This window comes from Lissotriton helveticus, chromosome 3_1, assembly GCF_964261635.1.
Source record: "Lissotriton helveticus chromosome 3_1, aLisHel1.1, whole genome shotgun sequence".
Classification (NCBI taxonomy): domain Eukaryota; kingdom Metazoa; phylum Chordata; class Amphibia; order Caudata; family Salamandridae; genus Lissotriton; species Lissotriton helveticus.
Window position 1 is genome coordinate 782,861,743 of NC_136061.1, and position 21,655 is coordinate 782,883,397.

The window sequence follows — 21,655 nt, forward strand, 5'->3', positions numbered from 1 at the left end:
ATATTGAAATGTTAAGCGATTACAAAGTAGGTCAACTCAGGCAGTTCTGCAGGAACTTTGGATGCCCCATGAAGCGCCGCTCCAAGAAGGAGGAGCTACAGGAGGCCTTAAGGGCCTGGTGGGAGACCAAAGAGGCTGGGGGGACAGATGATGCAGAAGTGGATGAGGATGCACAAAGGAATGGTTTCAGGCCACAGGATCTGCCTGTGTCCAGAGCAGCCTCAAGGGCTGGCAGCAACCATTCAGCTGAAAGTTTTTCCCCAGAGGAGTTGGAGGAAAACCAAAGGGCTAGAGATCATAAGTTAGAAATGTTGAGGCTTGAAATGGAGCTGAAGCAATTGGAAATGGAGAAAGAGAGAGAAAGGGCGGCAGAGGAGAGCAAAAATGCCCATGCCCTGGAAGAATTGAAATTGACCTTGGCCCATGAATTAAGAATGAGGAAGCTTGAGTTGGAGCTCCAGAAGCGTGAGGCCATGAGGGTCTCAGCTGAAGAAGAAACATGGGTAGCTCAAGAGGTGAGCTTTGCTGAGTTGGAGGAGGAGTCCAGCTCAGATGGTGGCAGCATGTTTATGATATCTAGTGCTGAGAGAAAGGTACAAACACCCAGAGATGTGGCACCTGACTTGAGGGAGGGGGTCGACATACACCAGGGGGTTCAGGTTTATGATGTAGTTCCAGTGGAGTGCAGTGTCCCTGAAGTAGATTGGGGGACTGGCACAGGGGACCATATTCCTAGTGGTGGGAGGGACACTCTACTGACTCTAGATGAGAGGTACAGGGAGAGGGGTTCCCCCATGGTAGAAACCTTGGTGTGTGTGTGTGAAGACCAGCCAGAAGAGTGTGGGTTGTGTGACAGAGACAGTCAGATACTGTCTTGCCAGTCTCAGGAGAGTGGTGTGAGGTTCTTGTGTGAGGCACTGGAGGGTGAGGCAAAGGGTAGCTTGGTTAACAACTGTGGGGGGCTGTGTGATTCATTTGTTGGAGAGCATATTTTAAGTCCCTGTCTTCCAGAGCTATGCCAACACCCGGTGGAGCGTGAGTTCTCTGACCCCAGAGAGCTTGCATTGGAGGCGGACCTCTTGGTGGATTCCAAAGGGTCTGAAGAGGCATTGGGGAGTGATCCAAAAAGGAGTGGCTTAGATATCTTCCAGACCTGTGAGGTGGAAGAGGTTCAGTGTAACCCGGTTAGGTCCCAGTGTAGTGGGAGGGGTGTAGGGGCTCATGTCCGGTCTCAGTGGAGAAGGAGTGAGTGTGGGACGGTGTGTCTCACGGTGCCCGAAACCCAGTCTCAGGGCCTGGAGGGTTTCTTGAGGGAACACCAGGTTGGGGGCCTAGACTGTACTTGTAGGCCATTTGAGGAGGATCTCCTAGTATCTGTCAAACGGGGAGTGCCTGTAACCAGGCCTCCATCAGTTCTGGTGTCTGGCAGTGCTGCTCCATTTGGGAGGGTACAGAAGTCCAGACTGAGGGGTGAGAGGGGGAAGGAGTCCCCAGTGGGAGATCCAGTGGGTCAGGGACCAGTCAGAAGGGCTGAGTCCCCAGTGAGTGACCATGGTGACCTCACTTCTGTCCTGGGGGATCTTCCCGCGCTGTCAGGTGGACAGGGGTCGGGAGATCTGCGCCAGGCAGACTGTCACAGGACACATGAGTTGTGTGTCACCCTCAAGGGGGTACTATGTAAGTCCCCAGAAGTCCTGGCGTGTCAGGCAAGTGTTCCACCGCAGGGGTTGGTCCCTGGGTGGGGAAGCCAGGTTCAGGTATTGTCTGACCTGGAGGCTTTTGAGACTAGGTTTGAGAGCCAGGTCTGGGGTGTCCCCCCTTACCTGGAATACCAGTTGCAGGATAGCACCCCTGAACTGGTGGGTGAATGGTGCAGGACACCTGCCACAGGTGCCCTGGCTATTCTAGAAGGGGGTACCGCTCCAGGTGGGAGGGTACAGAGCCCCAAGGAAGAGGAGAACCTGGTGTGGGGAAGCCCACCCCAGCCTCCTGTCCAGCCGCCGGATACAGGTCCGGGACTGGTGGGTCAGTGCCAGGATGTTAGACCTGACCTGACAGGTGGGAGAATGGACAAAGGGTGCCAAGCACCTGGGGCTACTGCCCCCCACCCTCTGACGCCACAGGGGTTTGAGAGCCCTGAGAGGCATGAGGCCTGGATCTCATCCCTGATCACTGTTGGTGGTCACTGTGGCTTGCTGTCGGTCTGTTGGGACACACCTGTGAGAAAATTAAGGTTAAGTGCTGCACAGGTGGTGTCCACAGGTGAGGAGAAGGGTTCCACATGGGTTGGCATGGTGGACCCTGAGAGTATGGATAGAGTGATCCAACTGGGTTTAGGACGGCGTAGAACAGGACTGCCCTGCTGTGTGGGCCAGTTTCCATGTTCTATCGCCTCAAGCAGGGAATCCCATCGAGGTATCGTTTGGTCTACCCTGGCTTTAGGCTGGAAGGGGGTTGTGTTGGAACTGGCCCTTTTTGCAGGGTCATCCCCAAACTTTTTGCTTCCTCCTCCCTTATTTTTCTTGACCCGTGGCTGTTGGCAATAGGACTCTGCGCACTTTACCACTGCTGATCAGTGCTAAAGTGCATATGCTCTCTGTGTAAATTGTTATTCTGATTGAATATACCTGTTTGGCATATTTGTATCACCATGAAGTCCCTAGTAAAGTGCACTGGGTGTGCCAGGGCTGGTGATGACAAATGCTACTAGTGGGCCTGCAGCACTGATTGTGCCACCCACAGGAGTAGCTCTAAAATGGTGTCTCAGGCCTGCCACTGCAGTGCCTATGGGCAGTTTAGAACTGCCATGTCCTCCTGGTCAGTGTCCACACTGACCAGGCCTAACCCTTCCCTTTTCGTGCACATCAGCCACCCCTATGGAAGGCCCAAGGTACCCCCCTGGGCAGGGTGCAGTGTATGTGAAAGGTAGAGCATGTACTGGTGCAGGTAACATGTTCTGGTAGTGAATTACAGCCATTTTCGTTTTTCACTATTGTAAGGCTATCTTGCTCCATAGATTAACATGGGGGATGCTGGCTACAGTGGTTAACAGCATTTCTTCCCATAGGAACAAGATAGGACATAAGTATCTAGTATCCCTGAACTCAGAATTTAATAACACATCTTTTAGGAAAGGTTGTTTTTAAATCCTGTGTTTGAGAACAGCACTTTTAGAAAGTTGCTGTTCTCTTGTCTGAACCTTCTGTGTGCCTGGGCCTGTTTGTGTATTGACTGTCTGGTTTGTGAGTGACAGGGGCTGGGGAACTCCCCGGCAGGATGGATGAGTCAGCACTAGGCTGAATGACTTGAGTGGTGGGAGGAGTTAGCACCTGGGCTGAATAGGGCTGTGCCTGCCTTCCACAATGCTGGCTCCACCCCCCTGCTGGGCGGCTGAGGACCCTGCCCCTCACTCTGAAAGGAAAGATGCAGCCACCAAAACAAAGTGCTCAGGATCCGCCCAGAACTGGTTCAGACCGGGCACAGGGCCCACATGCACCAAGAGAACAAAGACTTTAGGGGTATAAGTACAGGACCCCTGACAACAGAAAATTAGATCATCCTGGAAATCAAGAAGGAACCTCTGCCAAGGAGAAAGCTGACTCTGAAGAAGGAAGATTGTCTTGCTGTTGCTCTGCTGGACTGACCTGCTGTTGCTTTGCTGCCAAGGAGAGGGGAAGGACTTTGCTGTGAGCTGTGTCCCCTGTCTTGAAAGGAATCTCCAAGGGCCTGAGAAGAGCTGGCTCCCTGTTTTGAAGTCCCAGGAACAAAAGGACTTCACCCCCAGCTTCCCTGAACTCTGCTGAGTGAGTTCTGTCCCTCCTAGAGTGCTTGATCCAGTTGTGGGGCCTCTGGAGGTTGGACCTGTGCTGGGAAGCTTGAGACTAAAGCTTGAGAGACTTTTGAAATTGAAAAGTGTCGCATCGCTCGCTTGCGGAGCGCATCCCCGACAGTGCGAGAAGTTTCCCGCCGCTACGGAGGTCGAGATCGTCGCAGCGCCTGACGCCGCTGCCAGAGACGTCGCATCCTCCGTTTGCGGGACGCACCAGACCGGTGCGGGAGAATCGAACATCGCTGCGAGTATCGTCGCAGAGCCTGTCGTCGCTGGGTGAGAACGCCGCACCGCTTGCTTGCGGACCGCATCACGTCGCTGCGAGTGTCGTCGCAGAATCATCGCATCGAGGAGCTGCGATCACCGCTGGACCGCGCATCGTCGCCCCGGAGATCGTCGCAGCACCTACGAGATCGTCGCATCGTGCCTTTGCGAGAACAGACTTCCTACGGAACCTACGCACCGGAATCCATACAAGTGGCCTTCCTCCCCATACAGACCGGATTCGTCGCAACACGCCCGCTGCTGCAGCGGGGCTGTCGCATCGCCTCCCCAGGGTCTCAGGAGCAACGCATCGCTTGTTTTCCACCGCACCAGCTTCTGCTTTTGGAACTTTGTTGCAACTAAAGGTACTGTGAGTAAACGTGACGCAACTGTGAACTTTTCACGCAACTGTGGTTTATTTTTACCGCAACTTGAAGAACTTTAACGCAACCTTAAGAACTCTTTGAAACCATATTCTTGAACCGTGTATGTTGGATTTTTATCGTTTTGGTCTTGTGTAGTTTTAGAATAAATACCTTTATTTTTCTAAACTGTTGTGGAATCAGTTTGTGGTGTTTTCACTGTGTTACTGTGAGTGTTGGTACAAATACTTTACGCATTGCCTCTGATTAGCCTAGACTGCTCAGGCCAAGCTACCTAGAGGGCGAGCAGGGGTTATCTCAGAGAGTTATCTCCTTGTCCTGACTAGAAGCAAGGGTCCCTATTTGGACAGTGGTACCTACCTCTGCCAACTAGAGACCCCCAGATCTAACAGTTTGTTTTTCTTAGACTTTTATATAGCGCAAACTAGACGCGAAGATATCCAGTATCAGAGTACTTTACATGAGCACCAGTTGCATTACAAATCGACACATTTATTTTTGTTAGGAACATGGAGGAGAACAAAAGAGAGAGAAGTAAAAGGAGAGAGAGAAGTAAAAGGAGAGAGAGAGAAGTAAAAGGAGAGAGAGAGAGATAAGGAGAGAGAGATAAGGAGAGAGAGAGAGAGATAGATAAGGAGAGAGAGAGAGAGAGAGAAGTAAAAGGAGAGAGAGAGAGAGAGAGAGAGAGAAGTAAAAGGAGAGAGAGAGAGAGAGAGAGAAGTAAAAGGAGAGAGAGAGAGAGAGAGAGAGAGAAGTAAAAGGAGAGAGAGAGAGAAGTAAAAGGAGAGAGAGAGAGAAGTAAAAGAAGAGAGAGAGAGAAGTAAAAGGAGAGAGAGAGAGAGAAGGAAAAGGAGAGAGAGAGAGAGAGAAGGAAAAGGAGAGAGAGAGAGAGAAGGAAAAGGAGAGAGAGAGAGAGAAGGAAAAGGAGAGAGAGAGAGAGAGAGAAGGAAAAGGAGAGAGCGAGAGAAGGAAAAGGAGAGAGAGAGAGCGAGAGAAGGAAAAGGGGAGAGTGAGAGAGGGGGAGAGGGGGAGAGGGGGAGGGGGGAGAGGGAGAGAGGGAGAGAGGGGGAGAGAGGGAGAGAGGGAGAGAGAGGGAGAGAGGGAGGGAAAGCGAGGGGGAGAGGGGGAGAGAGGGAGAGAAAAAAAAAAAAAAAAAAAAGATGGTGCGAGTAGGTGCGTTAGTGATTACAAGATTACGCTTACAAGATCATCCGAAAAGACCGTTCCAACCGAACAGGAGGCGCCATCGTCCATAAGAACACCATCAGAATCACGACCAGCTCCGACGATGACCTTGCAACCGCCGAACACCTCCACTTCCAGATCCACACCGACCCCAGGACCACACTTAGAGGCACCCTCATCTACAGACCACCAGGAACCCGTAACCAATTCAGCGAAGACATCACCGACTTCATCAGCCCACATACCCTCCCCTCCGAGAACTACATTCTACTGGGAGACTTCAACTTCCACTTAGAAAAGAAAAACGACTGCAACACCACCACCCTTCTGGACAACCTGGCAACTCTCGGACTCAAACAACTTGTTGACACCCCCCCCTACTTAGCCGGACACACGCTCGACCCTATCTTCACCTCCAGCAAACACATCTTCTTCAATCATACCACAACTCTCCACTGGACGGACCACAGCTGCGTTCACTTCAGCTACAAAACCACCACGACTCACAACCCCCCACAACCTGCTCCTCGAAGAAACTGGAACAAAATCACCACCGACCAACTCCTCACATCACTCAACCAAAACCCTCCAGCCCTCTCACCGGACCGAAACGAAGCTGCCACCAAACTCAAACAATGGATCACCCACAGCGCTGACGAATTAGCACCCTTGAAAAACCACCAGATCAAACAAGGTAGCAAAAAGGCCCCCTGGTTCAACGATGACCTTAAGATTTCCAAGAAACTATGCCGTACTCTCGAAAAAACATGGAGAAAAACCACCTGACCACCTTCAAGGCAGCCACCCGCAAACACCACCAATTGATCCGATCCACCAAGAAATCAGCACTCAAGGATCGACTCGACAACAACGCCCACAACAGCAAGGAACTATTCAACATCGTCAAAGAATTTACCAACCACACCGCAGCCTCTAACGACATTACTCCCTCCCAAGACCTCTGCGACTCTTTATCCTCGTTCTTCTACAACAAAATCGCCGACATACATAACAGCTTTAAGAACATTTCAAAAGAACAGCCCACCCCTCCCACTTCCAAACCCAAACCGATCTCTAACAACCTTAGTGCCTGGAACCCAATCACCACTGAAGACACCATCCGCCTGATGAACTCCATCCATTCAGGTTCGCCAACCGACCCCTGTCCCCACCACATCTTCAACAAAGCAGACTATCATCGCACCCCATCTCCGTGATGTCATCAACTGCTCCTTCAACTCCGCTACCTTCCCAGAAAGCTGGAAACACGCCAAACTCAGTGCCCTCCTGAAGAAACCCACAGCTGACCCCTCTGAACTTAAGAACTACCGCCCCATCTCCCTCCTCCCATTCCCTGCCAAAGTCATTGAGAAAGCCGTTAATAGCCAGCTCGCCACCTTCCTTGAATCCAACAACTCCCTCGACCCCTCACAATCCGGCTTTCGAGCCAAACAGCACCGAAACCGCCCTCATTGCAGCGACAGATGACATCAGAACGCTTCTGGACAACGGAGAAACAGTTGCCCTCATCCTACTTGACCTCTCCGCCGCCTTCGACACAGTCTGTCAAAGCACCCTCATACAACGCCTCAGCAACGTCGGAATACAAGGAAAAGCCTTGGACTGGATCATCTCGTTCCTCACCGGGAGAACCCAGAGAGTCCGACTCCCCCCATTCAAATCAGAAGCCACCGAAGTCATCTGCGGAGTCCCACAAGGATCATCACTCAGTCCCACCCTCTTCAACGTTTACATGAGTCCCCTCGCATCCATCGCGCGACAACACAACCTCAACATCATCGCCGACGACACCCAGCTGATCCTTTCCCTCACCAAAGACCCTAACACCGCCAAAACCAATCTTCATGAAGGCATGAAAGAAGTAGCCGAATGGATGAAAAACAGCCGCCTAAAACTTAACTCAGACAAAACGGAAGTTCTCATCCTAGGATCTTCACCTTCTGCCTGGGACGACTCTTGGTGGCCATCGGCCCTGGGCACAGCACCCATACCCATACCCACAGACCACGCACGCAACCTGGGTTTCATCCTAGACTCCTCCCTCTCGATGACCAGACAAGCTAACGCCGTCTTATCCTCTTGCTTCAACGTACTCCGCATGCTCAAAAAAATCTTCCGTTGGATCCCCACCGAAACAAGAAAGACGGTCACCCACGCACTGGTCACTAGCCGACTGGACTATGGAAACACCCTCTACGCCGGAACCACAGCCAAACTACAGAAAAAACTCCAACGCATCCAAAACGCATCTGCCAGACTCATATTGGACATCCCACGCCAAGCTCACATTACCGGCCACCTGAAAGACCTCCACTGGCTTCCCGTCAACAAGAGAATAACGTTCCGTCTCCTCACCCACGCTCACAAGGCCCTCTACAAACTAGGACCCGAATGCCTCAACACACAACTGTCCTTCTACACACCCACCCGCCAACTAAGATCCTCCAACCAAGCGCTTGCCACAGTTCCGCGCATCCACAGATCCACCATGGGAGGAAGATCCTTCTCCTACCTGGCAGCCAAGACCTGGAACTCTCTCCCCACTCACCTCCGCCTCACACAGAACCACATTTCCTTCAGAAAGGAACTTAAAACCTGGCTAATCGATAAATAATGCACCCCCTCCCACAAGCGCCTTGAGACCCTATGGGTGAGTAGTGCGCTATACAAATCCTTGAACTTGATTCCATGGATGATGACATCAGTGATGTCTTCTTCAATGATAAAATCCACCTGATTCAACCGTCGTTTGCCGTTATGGGCACAGTCGAAACTGATGAGACGCTGAGTGCCCTGCCCTCGGGGGTCAGTCTCTCACTCACCCAATTTCCCCCTATTTCCTTAAAAAAATCATTGAGCATCATGGTTACTCTGAAGTCGGGTTCTCATTCTGAGCCCTGTCCAGCATTAGAATACTGCGGAACCTTTAAATTCTGAGGTCAATTCAGTTCTTAACTCTTCGCTTGAACAGGGAATGGTACCTAGCTGCAGGAAAAGGGAAAAAATCATCCCTCTTCAGAAGAAGCCTACAGCGGACCCTGCGGTCGCATTCACTTATAGGCCCATTTCCCTGAAGCCCTTCTTTTCACAGGTCCTGGAGAAGTACGTTAACTCCATGCTAACAGATTATATAGAAGGAAACCGTGTGTTTCATGACAGCCAGTTGGGCTTTAGAACCACTCTAAGCACGGAAACAGCCCTATTTAGAGGTTTCAGAAAGCATTAAACTCAGATAGACAAAGGGGGCAGTGCGGTGCTGATACTGCTGGATTTATCCGCAGCCTTTGACACCGGGTCCCATGGCCAGCTCTTGCGAAGGTTAGCGGAGTAAGGTGTTGTGGGCGCGGTGTACAATTGGTTTGCTGCTTTCCTTAAGGAGCGGCAGCAGGAAATTTGGTCCTCTCCCCTTACAGCGGTCATTCCTCCAATGCAAGTAGGGGTCCCGCAGGGCTCTATTTTGAGCCCCACACTTTTTAATATTTATATGGCCCCACTTGCACGTCTACAGAATTGCATGGTGCAAAGATCATTTCCTTCGCCGATGACAACTCCTGTTCACTCGTGACAAAGGTGCGAGTTTTCGTGGAATGGAGATAAATAAATGTTTAACGGAGGTCTTTTCTTGGATGCGACTTAACCAACTCAAGGGTAATCCAGAAAAATCCGAAATCATCTTTTTCGGCCGCTCCCCTTGTGCGGACTGGAATTTATGGTAGCCCTGCAACATGTCCCCTCCTTCGACCCCAGTCAGCACAGTAAAAATCTTGGGAGTCAAGTTGGACACTAGTCTAGCTATGAAGTCCCAAATTCAGAATGGTAAAAAACTTTCTTTCCCTTCTCCCGGTGGAATCCCATTAGATGATAGTACAAGCCTTAATTACATCTAATTTGGACTACGTAAATATCTTGTATCTGGGGCTGCCAGAGTATTTGCTCAATCGGCTGCAGGTTGTTCAGAACTTTACAGCCAGAGCTATTCTTATGGTAAACCCCAGAACGTGCATGTCACCCCACCTGAAGGCGTTGCACTGGCTCTCGGTGAGAAAGAGGGTCCAGTTTAAGGTCCTAGTGCTCGCTTATCATGCCTTCCATGATACGGGTGCGGTTTACCTGAGAAATAGGATGCAACCTTAGCAGCCTCAACGGGCCCTACGATCCTCTAGACAATCCCTCATGGTGATTCCCAAGATCACGAGATCTCAGATAGGAGGACAGTCATTTCAGGTCCAAGCTGCTGGTCTGTGGAAGAAATTGTCCCTTTACCTGAGACTGACAAAGGACTTGTTGTCTTTTAGGAAACAACTTAAAACGTGGCTGTTCCAACAATAACACCATGGTGCCAGGGAGGGTCCCTTTCTGTTTCCGTTTTGATATTAGCGCAGGGACACTCGCCGTGAGTATCCGCACACTTTATAAATGCCCAATTTCGTTTGATTTCATTTCATTTGAGATGTGATGAGTGATGCCACTGACCATGTCATGTCATGATTGATGTAATATGCGAGGTCATAAGCAGTGCATTGTGGGGGTGCGAGTTATAGTTAGCTCGGCTAACTAGAACTGCTGAATTTCACTGGTTTTGTAAGAGTGAAACTTGAGCCCAACTATAACGTCCCTATAACCTTTGGCTCTTTTCAGTGAATTTCTAAGGTATTTTTTATTCTATTTCATAACTATAACGTTCCTGTGACCTTTGTTTTTTTTAAGTAGTAATCACATTTACAGAGTGGAGGAGAAAGGGGGAGGGCCTCTGACCGTTAATCAGAAACCTTGCTGTGTAAGACTTACACTGGTTAACAGGAGGACTGCTTGACCCCCAAGGTCCCTCAGATGTAAATTGGACTAGACCCCACCAACCAGTAGTGCGCTAGGAGCCACGTTTGCAGAGAAGTGGAGAATGGAAAGTGGCCTCCGAAGACCTCTTAGCAATCTCGCAGTGTGGAAACCTACTTGCCTTGAGGTTCCTTGGAGTTCAACAAGCCCTCCTGTTATCTCCAGTAAGTCTCACACAGCGGGATTGCGGAGAGGTTTTCGGAGGCCAAGCCCCCTTTCTGCGCCACTCTGCAAACGAGCCTCTTGGAGCACTACTGGTTGGGGGAAAAAGTCCGCTTTAGTTCTGTGAAGTGAACGCCAAAAATTACTTTTCAGGTGAAAAGAAATTACTGCATAATAGTAAGGGCAACTCGAAGGAAGCTTTGTTGTCACACATTCCTCAGAGGAAGTGATCTCTGGGTAATCACCAAGGTGACACTTCATTTTTTGTCATCCGACTTAGTCTTCTTTAACAAACATTTTCAGCATTAACACCCAATACGTCTGCCAATCATGCGGCTTGTGGTAGATACAGGCTTCTTACTGAATGAAGGTCTTATGCACATTACCAGACTCACGCAAAGTATAATGAAAACAAACGTACCTGTAACACCAATACCAGAAAAACAATTTTGCTGAGAAAAATGCACTAACCACAATAAAACACTATCCATGTAACAGCACATTACCTTTCAATAATAATACCTTTCAATAAAAATAAACCCACTACAAAATTAAGATTTTTTTTACACACACTGTGTGCTCATGTATAGATAAACATGTACAGTTTGTGCACAAAAATGATTATCCTTTATTTAAATAATTTAAAAAGCAACAATCGCAGAGGTCACAATTTGTACCATAACAGGACTTTCCTGAAGATAATTTTAAAACTTGATGGACCTAAATGGATAATAACTATTTATTTTTTTGCACAGTATAAATCAATTATTCACTCATCTAGTATTTCAGACATAGGGGTCGATTCCGATCCGGTAAAATCCCCGTCCGTACGAATCGTATCCGGAGCCGTTTCCGTACGACTCGTACAGATGCCGTACGACCGGACGATTCCGATCCCGATCGGCCGACCCGTACGCGATTCGTACGGTACACGTCGATTCGTACGGAAAAGCGCACGATCACCTACACACCGTACGGCGCGTACCCCCCATGATCGCAGGGGTACGCGGCGTACCTCTGTGGTCATGCGGGGTACGTGCCGTACACCCAGCGTACATGGGGTACGTGCCGTACACCCACTGTACATGGGGTACGGTGCATACCCCATGTACGCTGGGTGTACGGCACGTACCCCGCATGACCACAGGGGTACGCCGCGTACCCCAGCGATCATGGGGGGTACGTGCCGTACCCGGGGGGGGCGTTCCGTACCTGTTTCGGCGCGAACTCTGCGTTTACGACTGTTTTCGGCTCCCGTAGGAAAAGGGTCGTACGGCGCATACCCGACACGAATCGTACTTGCTGGGTCGTAAAAACGTGCCGCGATGTCGCGTACAGCGGGTTCCGAGTGAGATTCGTACGGAGATTTGAGTCGTACGGAGTCCTGTACGACTCGTACGGAGTTCGGCACCTAGTACGGATCGTACTTCATCGTACGTACGAGACGTCTACGGATACGATTCGTACGGGGAAAAAACTCTCCGTACGACCATTCGGAGCGCATTTTACCGGATCGGAATCGACACCATAGTTTGGCTCTGTTAACGAACGCTGCAATAAAGACAATCAAACATGCATCTAATCCAGGTGACTTAGTGAGTGCAAACCAAGTGCCCAAAAGTAAGCAGAGAGTCAAATGACAAATCTCATGCATGGAAATGCAAACGTTTGTAGCTGTGTTGTGAATGATCACACATACCTTAAAGTATTCAGTGAGACATGCATAGCATAAAGGATAAAGTGAATAAAGTTTCACTGGGAATTCATGTTATTATTAACAGATAACCAAGGAAATTACTAAATGAAATACCATAACACAATAAGGTCCCTATAAACATTACTAATATTTTACTACATGACTTGTAAAATGTGAAATATCTAATACCTCTGCATCATCATCCCTAACAAATACAAACTGATCACAGACCAGGGTATGAAAAAAACATGATTATCTCAGCATGTAAATGGCTGCTGATTTAGACTTTAAATTAAAAAAAAATTAAAACATACCTTGTAAATCAGTTCAACAATCACCAACTGCAGGATATCCCCGAAAGTGTGCACTTGATCAATACATGTACTCAAGTAATCCAATGCACGGTCCTATGGGAACATATTACAGTATCAAAAGAAACATTTGGCTTTCACAACAAATTTGGCACCAATAAAACATACAAAATATTCTTAGATGGCCATCAAAAGAATTTTAAAGTGTAGAAAAATCTTTTCAGGCATTTTAATTTTTCAGTGTTCTTTTTTTTAAGTTAGGTTTTGCCTTTTAGTAAAAATGTGTATGTCAATTTTTCTGGAGCAAAATGATGACCTTTCTCTGCTCATCCCCTTCCAAGGTAAATATTGTGTTTTATTTTACAACGTACTCATATTCCTTTTAAGTCTATATTAGTGACTACATCCTTAAATATAAGGATGTGAGGAGCAAGTAAAAATGTGGTAAAAAAAAAAGCTGGGGTTAAGGCAATCTTACTATACCAGAGGAACATACAATCAAACATTATCAATCTTGCAAAACTAAGTAAACAATATTAATAATTACAAAACGGATTACAATGATGGAAACAAAAAAATTATTGGCGAAAAAAGGATGTAGAATTTGTGAAGAAAACAATAAGACTGCACAGGAAGACAGTCAAGAGCAGAAATCTATTGACATAGTGCTAGTTATTTCCACTGCTTGTGAGGATAGGCTAACTGCAGGTTTAAATGATTTCTCAGTAAAAAAGAAATGGATGCAAAGACCACATTGAAATAAAAACCTAAGTGACAAGGTGCTCAAACACCATCTGTCTACACGCTAGAAATCCACTTACATCAACTAAAGACAAATTATGGAGTGAAAGTATTATTGCTCTATTTTCAACGATCATAGCTCACAATGTCCCATCAGTGAGAACGTAGCTTATTATTCAGTACTTTAACCACACATACATACTATTTCAACATGGACATCCAAACTGTTTACTACACCAACCATAAATCTTTAAATGCACTCACCTGGTCTGCATGTATTAGCATCATGAACGCATTTCTCTTGCAACTGGCATCTTTTTCGTTCACCAAGAAATCATGGATCAGTTCAGGAGCATCTGGGATGAGGTTTTCAAAATTTCTGAGAACCAAATGTCAGCTTTTAATATTAAGGGACTAGAGCAGCTAAAATATCACATTTGTTTGGAAAAAGGAGGGACACATTAACAATTGTAAACCTTAAATTTTCTAATGCAAAAATGATTACTTCCTGGATAAGCACTTTACGATAAAATGAGACCTCGTCTTTTTTTCATTTTACTTACTTAATTTGGAATATGATCGCGCTGGAATAGCCCCAAGAGGCAATCAACCAATTTACCTAGCAAGAGAGGAGACTGTACTTTAAGGCAGGTGACATTAAGTCCCACCAAAAAAGCAACTGTGATAAAATAATGGCCTGGAGTATAAATGAATAGCATTACAGGGTCTAGTCTGAACTCTTCATGGGGAACTTCATTGGCCTGGTGCGTAATATGGATGAGATGAGAGGCTACGTGCTTTTTATGACCTATCAGAAAGAGTGAGAATCAGGGGGTACTTGATACAAGAGGCAATAAAACAAGCAATACAAACATTGCCCAACTGACAGCCAAATGGTAATGTAATTTAAAGTAAAGTGGGTCTGAAGAGCGCTGCTTGGCATCCATGAGGGTATCCAGGCGCCGAATAGGTGAGAGAGGCCATGTGGTAAGGCTGGGCATAAGTACATGCAGTCTTGATGGTCCCGTAAAACGACTAATTCAAAAGAAAAGTCTTCACCATTTTGCGGAAATGAAGAAGTGAAGAGGAGGCCCCAAGGTGTTGGGGAAGGTCGTTCCAGAATTTGAAGACTTGGAAGGAGAATGATTTACCTCCCATTCTGCTTCTGTGAGTGCAGGGGGTATGTGAGAGTGAAACTGAGCGAAGTTGGCTGGTGGGTTGGTGTAAGTGAAGCCGGTGATTGAGTTGTGCCGAACCTGTGTTTTGTAGTAACTTGAATGTATGTGGGAGAAATTTGAACTGGCAGCACTTCTGGATGTGGGGGGGGGGGGGGGGTGAAGGTCTCTGAGGAGTGGCGCGGTGCAGGTTCGGCACGGGGGGGTAGAAAAAAAGAGTTTGGATGATTTCAAATCTGTGAAGAAGACTGGTTGTTATGCGGTGGTTTAAATGATCAACTAACCAGCTTAGTATGTATGGAATGTATTCAGTTACTGTCATTTCTGGCAAAAAGCACGCATTGAGCAGGCAGCAACCTTGGCACTAACACTGGAAATCTTATTCATATGTACACGATGTGAAAACCTACCAACGAGCTCTCAAACATACCCAACTTCACAGGGGTCAAACACTTAGACTCTTACCTGTAAATTGTGTAGATTGCAAGGACAGCATTCCTTCGCACATAACTGTGACGATGCTCCAGACAAGCGCGGATAGCTGGCATCAGAGGTTCCAGTAATTCAGCCTCCTTCAGCTTGCACAGAAATCGAAGGGTAGACCCTCGGATGAATTCATTAGGATGCTGAAGGTCCTATAAGAAGATTAAATATTTTTTTGGCTTAAAAATCGCTACAATGTAATAAATATATATATACTGACATGCATCTGCACATCTCGCTATTCAAACAAGGGAAATAAAGCTTAAAGAGCAACTTGGTTAAAATAGATACTAATTTATTTATTTTTTATTTATTGAAGTTTTGTATAGCGCTGGCTGGACCCGAGGGTATCAGAGTGCTTCACAACAGATACAAATATGCAACAAAGGAAAAAGAGGAACAAAACAAGACCAGGAGCACAAGCAGTACAACAACATCTTGAGCTTAATACGGGACGGAGATCAGGCGCGAATCATCCGGCTCTGGTTTCAAAGAGAAAGCGGTCTTTCACAGTCAGGCGTAGGGTTCTCGTTACGAGCCAGAGCGCTCAAGGAAGAGGGCTTTGAGTAGCGACTTGAATTGCGGGAAGGAGGTGGTCATTCTGATATGGGGGGGGGGGGGATGGACTTCCAGATCCTGGGGGCATTACCCGCAAAGGATTTATTCGCGGTTTTGTGTTTCTGTGATTTCAGAGGGATGAGTAGGAGTGTGTTGGAGCTTCTGAGGTTCCTGGATTGACCGGCCTTTTTGAGTTTGGTGGCCAGGTATTCTGGTTGGCCTGTATGCAGGGCTTTATATGTGAGGCAAGCTGTGCGGAAGCTGGCTCGTTGGTCTATCGGGAGCCACTTCAGTTCCTTGAGTGCCGGAGAGATGTGCTCATATTTCTTTGTTCCTGTGACCATTCTTGCTGCTGCGTTGAGGGTGGAGGTGAGAGGTCCCAGGTGCGATTTAGCTGTTCCAGTCAGCACTGCGATGCCATAGTCAATTCTGGAGAGCACCAGTGCCTGAGTGGCCTGTTTCAAGTCTTTAGGGGGGAGGAAGGGTTTGATTTTGTGGAGAAGTTTCAAGTTCAGGAACGCGCTTTTGGCGGTTTTTGAGATGTGTTTCTTCATGTCCAGTTTGGGATCGAGAGTGATCCCTAGGGATTTTGCGGAGTCCGTTGGCGCTAGAGAGACATTGAGGGCATTTAAGGCTTTGAGCCATTCCACTATTTGGGGGGTTTCCTCTTTATTCGAAATGAGGAGTACTTTCATTTTCTCTTCATTAAGTTTGAGGTGGTTGGCTGAGAGCCAGTGTTGGACCTCCATGAGTGTGCCGTTTAGTCTGTGATCGATGTGGTTTCCAAATAACGTTGTGTGTCATCCGCGTAGAGGTGGAAGGGAATGTTGGAGTTCCTTAGAAGTGAGGTGAGGGGTTCCATGTAGATGCTGAAGAGTTGCGGGTAGAGTACTGACCCTTGGGGAACTCCTCTGGTGATGGGGAGGGGGTCTGATTCGAAGCTGTTGATCTTTATTCTTTGAGTGCGGTTGTTGAGAAAAGAGGAGAACCATTTTAAGGCCGTCTTTTCAATGCCCGCTCTCTCATGGAGGACATTGAGCAGCAGGGTATGATCCACGGTGTCAAACACAGCCAATAGGTCAAGGAGGATGAGGAGGCTAAATTGGTTGGAGTCGAGTGACATGTGCAGATCATCTAGGACATTTAGGATTGCTGTTTCAGTGCTGCAGCCCTTTCTGAACCCTGATTGGTGTGGGTCAAGTAGATTAGTGTTCTCTAGATGTTGGGCTAATTGTGCGAGCACACGTCTTACCAGAATGTTGGATAGGAGCGGAAGGTTCGAGACTGGTCTGAAGTTGTTCATGTTCATGGGGTCAAGGCCAGGTTTTTTTTTTTTAGAAGTGGTGTGTCTTGTCCTAGTTTAAGGCAGTAAGGAATGTAGCCCTTGCTCAAGGAGCTGTTGATGATCGTGCCCCACGTTGGAGCTAGAGTAAGCTTCAGCTCCCTGGTCAGTCTCAAGGGAAGTTGATCGAGGGAGGGAGATGAGGGTTTAGCGGAGGCGATAAGATTGCTTATCATTTCATCCTGGACAGGCCGGAAGGATGACCAGCGGATGGACGAGGTTACTGGTGGGTTGTGGTTAGTTGCAGGACTCTGGGTTTCTGAACAGGAGGAGGGCTTCGAGCTGAATGAACGATCAATTTTGGCGATTTTTTCATTAAAAAAGCTGGCAAAGTTGTCGCAATGGGTTTTGGACGCAGCCAGGTTGGCTGCCGCTGGGATGGAGGTTGGGTTCTTAATGTTGTTGAAGAGTTCTTTGGGGCGGTTTTTGGCATTGTCTAACGCAGAACGGAAGAAGGATGACCTTTTGCTCTTGATATGAATGTAGTAGATTTGCGCGCTGCCTTGAGTTGATCGCGATGGATGGAGGTGGGGTTGTTCCTCCAAATTCTTTCCAGGGATCTGAGGTGTCTTCTTTCCTCATGAATGTCAGTAGAGAACCACGAACTCAAGGGAATGCTTCTGGGTTTTTAATTTCAGAGGTGCCAGTTGATCCAGGGTGAGCTCCAGGTTGGAATGATAGAGCGAGGTGAGTTCCGAGGTTGAGAGGGACTCCGTCGTGTCCGGGGGGAGTGAGCTGAGTCCCTCTTCTAGCTTGTCTCGGGGGGACTCTGGATGTGTTCCTGACCCACTTATGAGAGGCTTGAGTGGGTGGGAGGAAAAGGGCCGACTGGTTGATATGAAAGAGAATGATGTGGTGGTATGACCAGTCCACCGGGTTGATGCGATCGATCGAGACTGCATTTTTGTTTGCAATGATTGCATCCAGGGTCGCTCCTCTGTAATGCATTTCCTGTGAGCAGTGTTGGATCATATCATTGTCTTGTAGAAGGGTGTTGAGAGATTGAATGAGCGGGTTATTGGTTTAATTCCATCTTAGGTTGAGGTCACCCAGAATTAAGCTGTGGTCGCTGTTGCGTGCGGTTTGGGTGATCAGATCCGACAGCTGAGCTCTAAATTTGTTGGAGTTGCCTGGGGGATGGTAAAGGAGATGGCATTGACGTGAACTATGAGTGAGAGATTTGATGTTGACCGACAGGCATTCAAAGGAATTGTACAGGCAGGAGGGAATTTCAGAGATGTAGAGGTCACTTTTGTGGATAACTGCTATGCCGCCACCTTTGTGTTTGGGCCTGTCTTTGCGGATAACTGAGAAACCAGGCGGTACCAGCATGTCCAGAATGGGGAGGGATAGGGTGTTTAGCCACGTTTCTGTGATGAAGGCTATATCCAGGTCATGAGAGAGGATGGATTCAGCTATTTCCGTTGCATGTTTGACTGTGGATCGGCTGTTGATAAGCATGCAGTTAATGGGGGGGGGGGTCTTCTTTTAATTTCCCATTGTCAGGCTTGGCTCTGGGTATGGAGGAAAGATACATAGTGGGTCTGGAGGTTCTGCAGGGGGGCGAGTCCCTACCCACTCCAGTGATGACTTGGATTGAGGAGGTGAGAGTAGCGTGCAGGAGTGGGGCCTGGGCTGGCTTGTTCGGGGGAAGTTGCCCAATGTGCCCAACATTAGTGGGACACTTGGCTACAGCATTCTGGGACATATAGGGTACAAAACCCAAAAAAAGAAATGGTGGATATACATTGGAACATGTATTTCATTGGGGATGTATTTGGACATTTTGTAAGATTGATGCATATTCTTTTATTTTGTGGTATTTAAGTAAAGTTATAGATTATGTAGGACATCGAGACGACCTGAGGGGAGCCCAGTCCATGTTAGAAAAGATTAGACTATTATCTGACTTAGGAGTCAACAGGCAGAAGTCCAAGCTCTTTCTTATGGTGCAGAGCAAAAATCCCCCAGAGGGGCTGGCCCACCTACATTGGAAACCCTGATGTTTGGGCTACCTTGGGGTTCAGATTTTAACACGACCAGGCTGATCTAGTGGACGGAAATATTGGGCGGGTTATTAGGGCACTGAGGGCTTCTACTGAGTTCTGGAAGACACTGCCACTCTCAGTGGCGGGCAGGATATCCTTTCTGAAAATGGTGGCTCTGCCCAGTCTCCTATATTTTTTTTTACTACACTCCCCAATGGATTCCGAGGGCATTATTTAAAAAGCTGGACTCCTTTATCACCGGATTCATCTGGGGCAGGGGGCAAAGACGAGTGGCACTAGCAACAATGCAATGCGCAACAACAGTGGAGGGGTTAGCGGTCCCAAGACATATTATATTGCAGCCCAACTACAATGGCTGATCTAGGGACTGGCGCATATACAGAAGTGAGACCGGATTTTGTACTGCCACTACTCGACCTGCTCCCAGTGTTTCTGAGAGTGCGTTGAGCGCCTCTTGGCGGCTCGCAGGAGCTTAGATTGATGCCTAAATGCTGGAGAAGGGGCCTACAGAAGATCCACATTAAAGCCCCTTACTCCCCACCGAATTAGATCTATTTAAAGTACTGCCTCATGGCGGCAACTGGCAGGACCTCGATCTCTGGATGGAGGCAGGGGCAACAAAGGTAGGAGATCTGTTTAGAGATACGGAATTGCTCCAGTTTGAGGAATTTCACGCAGAATTTGATTTACCCCAGGTCACTTCCTACTGCACAGAGCTCTCACGACAGCAATAAGTGCACATGGAAACGCAGGAACTACTGAAACTCCCACATAACAGAGTTGCCAATATAAAGCACTCTCAGCGGGCACTATTAAGATAGTCTCCGCTTATACAGGGCTTTGTGAGCAGACCAGCAACAACCACTGGAGAAACTATGGACCTGGAGGGAGGACGATTGGGTATCCCCATTTCTGCTAAGGACTGGGACGGTATCCTAGACAAAACCACAAAGTCTCCAGGAATGTGTGCTTCAAACTCATTATTACAATGTCCTCCATAGGTCATACTTCACACCAGAGCTCGTATGCAGATACTTCCAAGTGGCTGACGCAGCATGCCCTAGATACTAAGGGTCCGATTCAGATTACGGTCGGAAGGGCTCCGAACGATGGTCGGGGTCCTTCTGATCGAACCGGAACGTGTCGCCCGGATTCCTTTCCGACCGAGCCCTTCTGATGGGCTTGGTCGGAAAGGAATCAGACTCCGATTTCCAGATTGCGGACGACAGGCTCAGAGAGCCCATCCGCTGTCCAGAAATCCCTCCGTACTCCCCCGCCCGCCTCTGTGAGACCGAGGGAGTACGATGGCAGTTTTTCACTGCCTTTTCGTGCCGGTTTTTAAGGCATGAAAAGGCAGTCAGAAACTGTCTTTGGGGGCCCCCAGTACGGCCCCCATGGGTGCGAGGCTGCCTAATGGCAGCCTGGGGGCACCTATGGTGCCCCTCTGTGGATACCTGCACCCAGTGTCAGGCACCTTGGGGGGCCAGCCACAGGGTGCAGGGATGAACTGTACCCCTTCTTTTCACAATGCAAGCATGCTTTCCGCTCGGAATGGATGCTTGCATTGTGAAGTGTCAGTCCGACATCGGAATCGGCCCCAGAGAGGGAGGAGTGCACATTTTACACATGTTTTGGGAATGTCCCATTCCAACTGAGGTCTTACACATGATCGAGAAGGTTATCGAGAGGGAAGTTTCCCACACACCGGGACACTGTTTACTGGGATGGTTTCCCCACACAACTAAGACGAAAGTCACAAGCAAGTTCCAAGACTTAGCATTTTTTCTGGCCAAACGAGAGATAGTGAGAAACTGGAAATCCCCAGGGGGCCCCCGGACTCATGTATGGAAAAAAGAAATTATTAAATGGGCGGTATGCAAGGGGAGGATACGCCTAAGAGAACTTGTGATTTATTTGCTTTCCACTGAACAGATGCAATTTGACTGATACAATTGTATTGTTTGATACTTGAAACCCAATAAAATCTGTTTCATTTTTTTTTATATCTTCTAACAACACAACTGATTGTATAACTCTTCCCCTGATGAAGAAGCAAATGGCAATGCATTGGATTACATTTTGTTGAGTAACATTAATCTGCAAATGGACTCAAAAGTGTTTTGATTTAAGTATGCAATATTTATTTGAAGAAATAATAAGCTACGAAACATGAATGAGAAAGAATTCCTTTGAAAAAGTATATGAACTATTTGTGATTCTATTATAGTCAAGAGAAACCGGTGCAAACCAGGAGTGACGAGAATTGTAGCCATACTTTTTGTTGATCAAATCTCTAGTAGGCAGTGCTGCTGTACCCATTTACAAAAAATTATTAATATAATTAACTGATAACATGAACGCTCAGAAAGCGATACCTGTATTAACCTTTTCACTCTTTCCACTACCTCCTCTTCCCTCCATACATGCAGCACCAACTCAATTTCCTATTAATTTCTCAGCCACTATGAAGTCCCTTTTGCCTCTCCTAGCACTCTTCTGAGGAGCATGAAGGTGGAGGGAGGAACTGATGTCTTCCTTCCATTGTCTTTCTCCAGCTGTTTGACTTCCAGTTTCTGATTCTTTATGCACTTCCTTTGTTCCTATAGCAGTCTACTTCTTTACAACCATACGCTTTTGAAAATACAGAAAAGCTAGCAATGACA

At 47.7% G+C, this 21,655-nt stretch overlaps 1 protein-coding gene across 2 annotated transcripts in view; it reads right to left on the minus strand.

The window, feature by feature from the left end:
- COPB1 (coat protein complex I subunit beta 1) overlaps positions 1 to 21,655 on the minus strand; it is a 296,632-nt gene that overhangs the window by 220,637 nt on the left and 54,340 nt on the right. For both annotated transcript variants that reach the window (XM_078681014.1, XM_078681015.1), the window contains exons 4-6: positions 15,066 to 15,235; positions 13,690 to 13,804; positions 12,688 to 12,780 (exon numbers count right to left, since the gene is read on the minus strand). In XM_078681014.1, coding sequence (XP_078537140.1) covers positions 12,688 to 12,780; positions 13,690 to 13,804; positions 15,066 to 15,235 — 378 coding nt within the window. The remainder of the gene's footprint in view (positions 1 to 12,687; positions 12,781 to 13,689; positions 13,805 to 15,065; positions 15,236 to 21,655) is intronic.